Here is a 6,968-nt window from a genome sequence, read left to right as displayed (position 1 = left end):
AAAAGTCTAAAAGGGGCAAGCTTTTTTTTTAAAGAATAGAATTAGAATAGAGAGTGCTAGAGTTCGAGGGTCAAGTAAAGATGCAGGAGATGTGTTTTTAGCTGATTCTTGAAGATGCTTAAGGACTCAGCTGCTGGGATTGAGTCGGGCAGGAGGAACAGTTAATTTAAAAGTCTGTGAAAGTGATTTTGTGCCTCTTTGGGATGAACAATAAAGCGTCGTTCACTTGCAGAACGCAAGCTTCTAGAGGCACATAGTAGTTTTAGTAGAGGTAGTTTTAGCAGTGTGGTCTGAGAAAGTCAGCTGATCATCAATCATAACTCCAAGGTTTCTGGCTGTTTTTGAAGGAGTTATGGTTGATGTGCCTGACAGGATGGTGAAATTGTGATGAAACGATGGGTTTGATGGAACCACAAGCAGCTCTGTCTTGGCAAGGTTGAGTTGAAGGTGATGGTCCTTCATCAAGCAAGAAATGTCTGTTAGATAAGCTGAGATGCGAGCAGCTATCATCAGATCATCAGGATGGAATGAGAGGTAGAGCTGAGTTTTAGTGAGAAGAAGAAGAAGAGGAAGAAGAATAAGTTTAAATAGCATTTCAGTAAGTTGGCTTTCTTGAGCCAACCTAATAAATAAGAACATCCTGATATGATTCTATGTGACCAAGCCAAAACAGCATGTTACAGCCGTTCAGGGCCTCTGTATTGTGTTTACCATGTTTACCGTGGTAAGCGTGTTAAGTGAAGAGCACATCATGTTTGACTGACACGTCAGGCCCTGTTTGGTCACATCTAATTACCCACAATCCCCCTCTCAGAAAGAGTCTGCTCACTCTCTTCAGGAAAATCTAAAGCGCATGGAAAAGCTGTAAACTGGATTACTGTGTTCAAGCCCGTCATCTTCCCTCGTTTCCAGATCCGTCTTCATGACGCTGTCGCTGCAAACACCAGAGAAACCGACCACAGCACGAGCTGGAAGCCTTTCAGAACAGTTCTTATTCATGAAAACACACACATCTGCGGCGACACACAGACCGTCTCAAACCAAAGATGATTTCAGTCTTCTGCAACACTCAATAAACACTCACACAACATACAGTTTATCTGTGTTTCTCAAGTTATCTCAGGTATTTTCAGAATGATTAAGTGTATTTGTAAGCCATTTATAATCAACATAGCCTTTATTACAGTATAGAATATATTACTTTCTGCCTCATTCTGTGATAAGAAGCCATTATTATGGCTCGTTATTATAATGTTCTCTATTGTTGGACAACAGGTCATTAGAAGGGAAGATGCTCGGCGTGTGATGCTCGTTATAAGCAGAGAAGCGTCACTCATTCCTCCTCAGGTTCTGTTAAAGCTCAGAGATCAGTCCAGAGCAGATTAGCCCAGATTATTAACCCACATGATGAGCCGTATCTTCAGACGACGCGCTTCTCTCTGACACCAATGAAAGCTGCTCACATATGCATTACATAACACACTCAGAACACAGTCATGAAGCCTCTCCTCGGACAGATCTGCTGGAGTCCACTGACTAATAGATTCTCCCAAAACCAGACAGCAGAGCCGGCGGCAGACTCCAGAAGATCTGTGATGCCTCTCTACATCAGCACTTGATCATCTCGAGCACTCAGACGTGTGTTTGAGTCAGTGCAGCTCTGAGATATGTGCTACACGACACTGTAAACACATTATAACTAGATCATAATCCAGACGATCACTCGTGTCATACACCAGTCACAAGTTCATGTACAGTAAGATTTTTAATGTTGTTAACGAAGTCTCTTCTGCTCATCAAATCTGCATTTATTTAATCCAAAGTACAGCAAAAACAGTAATATTGTTAGATATTTTTACTATTTCAAATAACTGCTTTCTATTTGAATATATTTGGAACTGTAATTGATTCCTGTGATTTCAAAGCTGAATTTTCAGCATTATTACTCCAGTGTTCAGCGTCACATGATCCTTCAGAAAGATTTATAATATGCTGATTTGCTGCTCAAGAAACATTTATTATTATTATCAATATTTTTATACATTTTTTCAGGATTATTTGATGAATAGAAAGATCCAAAGATCAGCATTTTTCTGAAATAAAAAGCTTTTGTAACATTATACACTACACCATTCAAAAGCTTGGAGGTAGTATCATTTTTTTGTTTGTTTGTTTTTTGGAAATAAATGATAGAAATGAACACTTTTATTCAGCAAGGATGCTTTTAACTGACCAAGAGTGAAGATAAAGACAGTTATAATATTACAAAAGATTTCTGTTTAAGATTATTTCTGTTCTTCTGAACTTTCTATTCATCAAAGAAACATGAAAAAAATTCTACTCTTTTCAATATAATAATAATAATAAATATAGCTGCAAGCAGCAATTACGGGGCCAAGCACTCCAGTGGCAAAATTAGGAGTTTAGCATGGCATGGAGCATCAGACCAAATGCAACAATCGGTAATAAAAGCAATTTTAGGATGATTGTATTTGAAATGGCTGAAAAATCAAATTCAACCTCTAGTAATATGATTAAATGGCTTATCACTTTTGACCAACAGGTGGTGCTGTAATAAAATCATTTTGGTGTGTTCTGTGTGATGTGTTTTAGAACATAATTCAAAATGGCCGACGCGCAAAATGGCTGACATGGGAAAACTGTGTATTATTCGACTCGGCATGATGCACCGAATCTGAAGAGACCAGTTTTGTGATTTTTGGCCAAACCATTCAGAAGTTATAAGCAAATATGTGCATTTTTCATATCTCCTGAACACTAGGGAGCACAGTGCTGAAACACTGCAAGTAGTCTCAGGTCATGCTTTTCATAACACACACCAAGATTGGTCTCAATACGCCAAACTGTTGCGAAGATATAGCCTCACATCCATTTTTGCATGCTTTTCGTAGAATTTGTTCGTGCACTATTTGAGAATGGTTTGACTAATCTAATGATCTGATTCAAATTTTGTGACAGTCGGTGCAACGGCCTAGGACAAGTTCGATAAAGTAGGTTTTACGAACAATTAAAAATAGCAAAAAAACTAAACCTTACAATTCTTGAATTTTGGTGTCCATTTGACTCGGTATGAGCCAAGGAATTTTACTTCTGTGGTTTACGGTTCAAAAGTTATTAGCATAAACACGAGTGCAACTTTGGACAAGTGGTGGCGCTAAAGAGTTTGAATTAGAGACTCCAAATTTGCTATGGTTAATGTTGGGACTGTCCTCTATCAGTGTGCTTTCCCGCAAGTGGTTCTATGGGCTGCCATAGACTTCGAGTGGAAGAAGAAAAGAACGCTAACGATTACAACAGGTGCCTACGCACCTTCAGTGCTTGGCCCCTAGTAATCAGAAATGTTTCTTGAGCAGCAAATCAGCATATTATAATGATTTCTGAAGATCATGTGACACTGAAGACTGGAGTAATGATGCTGAAAATTCAGCTGCGTGTCACAGAAATAAATGACAGTTTAACAGATATTCACATAGAAAACAGCTGTTTTAAAAAGTACAAATATTTCACAATATTACTGTTTTGGCTGTATTTTGGATCAAATAAATGCAGGCTTGATGAACAGAAGAGAAAAAATCTTACTCAAGGGTTCAAACCCTTTCATCTGGTAGAGTACATGGTCATATCGTCCAGCATTATAGGCATAACAGTAAGACTCTTGGTAAAGCTACTTTGAACCCACGTGTTTTGTGAACACACATAATAAAAGTGACTTTACAGTGTTGGGATGTGTTAAACACAGTGGAGTCAAAAGTCAAACGCCTGATTCGATCTGCTCCAACGATGAAAGACACTCGAGTGATCCATGAAGGGTTTTGCTGAAACATTAGTCTGTTTTCTTGGGTTTGTGTGTTTGTGAAAAGCTGCATCTTCTCACATGTTCAGGAAACGAGACCGTAACCTTGAGATTAAATGAGCGTGCACACACACACACACACACACACACACACACCCTGATGAAGTCTAAAGAGCATTAAGTCCATTAGTGTTTCCCTAACGGGAGCCGCAAGCTGCTCTCTGACCTTCAGTGAGACTATAAGAGAGCAGGAGAGACGACGAGCCTCATTCCAGAGACAGACGGAGACAGACAGACACACACTCACGGACCATAAACACAGGTAAACACACTCACTTTAGAGAACTACAATACTGCTCTTCCTCTGGGTCAGATCCGTAGTTCACAAACGACCCATTATCTGCTAGCTCTGTTTCGTCTAGTCTGAGTGTTTGTTGGTGTTTGTTTTACATATGTTACTCTGCGGTAGCTCTGGTGTTAAAGCAGGAAAACTAATATACTGTATGGCGTGAAATATTCATGATCAGATGAAGGTGTGATTCTCTGAACTTGTAAACAGCATCTCATGAAGCGAGACACACCAGCATCTGATCCACAGACAGACATATGCTACTGCATAATCAGGCAGAGAAAGGAAATCTCACGAGTCTGTTGTGTTAATGAGATTAACAGTCTTAATGAGGCAACATGAAAAACAGTGTTTGACGTGGGTTATTAGGAGATGATGTCAGGAATATTGTACAGAATGCGCTCGCGTTCTTCCTAAAGGGCTTTATTTTGTGATTATGATTGACAGACTGTGTGTTATCACACTGGGGTGTTTACAGGATAAATCAATATATGCAGACAACATTAATTACGTGAGTGGAAAGAGGCTGCAGCGACACACGCGACAGCCATCAGTGCAAGATGACGAGCGATAATCAAATAATAACAATAATAATAATAATAATGCATTTTATTTAAAGGCGCCTACAGTTGAGTGATAATCATAAAAATCAAGACAACAAACAACAGCTGTTTAACATTAGATCATTTAGATCAAAATTGATCAGAGAACGCTAATCTAAACAAATAAGTTTTAAGACATGATTTAAAAGTAGTCAGACAATCCCTGTCTCGTATAGAATGTGGAAGATAATTCCAGACATGAGGAGCAGCACAGCTAGACGCCCTGGACCCCATAGTGGCTAAACGAACAGGAGGTACAATGAGGGAAACAGATGAAGAAGATCTAAGAGTACACTTCAGGTGTATGAAGCAAATCAGAGAGATATGAGGATGCAAGATTATGAAGAGCTTTAAAAGTGAGAAGCAGAATCTTGTACTCTACTCAATATTTAACAGGAAGCCAGTGAAGATGACAGAGAACTGGAGAGATATGCTCGATGGAGGAGGTTCTAGTAATTATACAGGCAGCTGAATTCTGTTTGTGAGGTAACCCAAACAGAAGAGAGTTACAATAATCAATGCACGAGGTAACTAGAGCATAAGAATAGCTGTGGAATTGGATGTGAGAAATGGATGAAGATGGCTAATGTTCCGTAGATGGAAGTACGCAGACTGAGTAATATTGTTCACATGCTTTTCAAAAGACAAAGTACTATCAAGGGTGACACCCAGACTCTTAACCTGAGAAGATGAGGAGATTATAGAGTTATCAATAGAAAGTAAAAAACAAAAAAAACAATTGGATTTTGACAAATTAGATTTAGTGCCAACAAGAAGAACCTCTGTTTTGTCAATATTCAGCTTGAGAAAGTTATGCAAAAACCAAGATTTAATCTCTTCTAAGCAATCCAAAAGAGAAGAAGAAAGAAGAGTAGAATTTGGCTTAGAAGACAAATAGAGCTGGGTTTTCTTCGCATAGCAATTAAAACTAATGCCATATTTCCTAAGAATATAACCGAGAGGTAATAAGTAAATTATAAATAAAAGAGGGCCCAAAACAGAGCCTTGAGGAACACCAGCGGTAACAGATGAAGAGCATGATCTGAAATTTTTAATGTTCCAGTTCGAGTGGCGTAATCCCATAATCCTAGATTCCCGTGACGCGCTCCAATCGTAAGCGTTGCTCCTGTTCGCTGTGTTTCAGGGAAGCGCAAACATGAACGCTGCTCCTCCCGCAGGAAGTGCTCTGGCCACGCCCGCCAGCACTGCCGGACCCACCACGCCCAAGAAAGGGCCGCCCAAATTCAAGCAGAGACAGACACGCACCTTCAAGAGCAAGGCCCCCAAGCCCGGGCAGAAAGGGTACAAACACACACACAGTCACACATACACACATGTTTGTTTTTGTGAAAAGTGGGGACATCCCATAGGCGTAATGGTTTTTATACTGTACTTACTGTATGTGCTATTGTCCTACACCAACCCTACACCTAAACCTACCCCTTACAGGAGACTTTCTGCTATTTCAGATTTTCAATACACTCCATTCTGTGTGATTTATAAGTGTTTTGAAAAGTGGGGACATGGAGTAATGTCCTGTAATGTCCTTCTCCTTGTAATACCTGTCATACCCTTGTCATTATACAAATTTATGTCCTCATTTGTCACAAAAACGCGCACGCACACACACACACATGCACACACACACAAATGCTGCGGTCACTGAGTGAGTTTCCCTCTTGTCTGCAGGTTTGGTGATGATATTCCTGGTATGGAGGGTCTCGGCACAGGTGAGTCACGGTGACACACACACACACACACACACACACACACTCTCTCTCTGTGTTCAGTGTTTAATGCCTGTGTCTTTTCTCGTGACAGACATCACTGTGGTGTGCCCATGGGAAGCGTTTGGAGACATGGAGCTCAGCGATCTGGCCAAATACGGCATTATCTAAGCCCCGCCTCCTTCAGCCCCACCCCTCTCATCCCGTGGCCCCACCCTTTTGCTCAATGTTGTCGTGAGGTTATGATGTATGATGGTAAAGGACTGATTCAACGCATGGATACTGTCATTATTGATACGATTGTTATTGTTATTATTATTATTATATAATATTTTATATTTTGTATATGCTGCGATAAGACGACAACTAATCCCCTCCCACTCCTCAGCTGTCAATCAACATCCTGAAAGCTAGTCGTCAGGGTTAAGACACACCCCTAGCTGCGACTCCGCCCTTATTACAGAAGGTGTGTTTCC

General features: G+C 40.2%; 1 protein-coding gene across 1 annotated transcript; it reads left to right on the top strand.

Annotated features, from left to right (window-relative positions):
• The first annotated feature begins 4,096 nt into the window (after window positions 1-4,096).
• pde6hb (phosphodiesterase 6H, cGMP-specific, cone, gamma, paralog b) lies at window positions 4,097-6,747 on the top strand. Its single transcript, XM_058769619.1, has 4 exons — window positions 4,097-4,136; window positions 5,910-6,067; window positions 6,455-6,495; window positions 6,587-6,747. Exons 2-4 carry the CDS (start codon window positions 5,922-5,924, stop codon window positions 6,661-6,663), a joined length of 264 nt encoding a protein of 87 aa, XP_058625602.1. The 5' UTR covers window positions 4,097-4,136; window positions 5,910-5,921; the 3' UTR covers window positions 6,664-6,747.
• The last annotated feature ends 221 nt before the right edge of the window (window positions 6,748-6,968 follow it).

This window comes from Onychostoma macrolepis, chromosome 03 (assembly GCF_012432095.1).
Source record: "Onychostoma macrolepis isolate SWU-2019 chromosome 03, ASM1243209v1, whole genome shotgun sequence".
NCBI lineage: Eukaryota > Metazoa > Chordata > Actinopteri > Cypriniformes > Cyprinidae > Onychostoma > Onychostoma macrolepis.
Note: the sequence above shows the minus strand (reverse complement) of the source record. Positions and strands in the feature narration are given on the sequence as shown.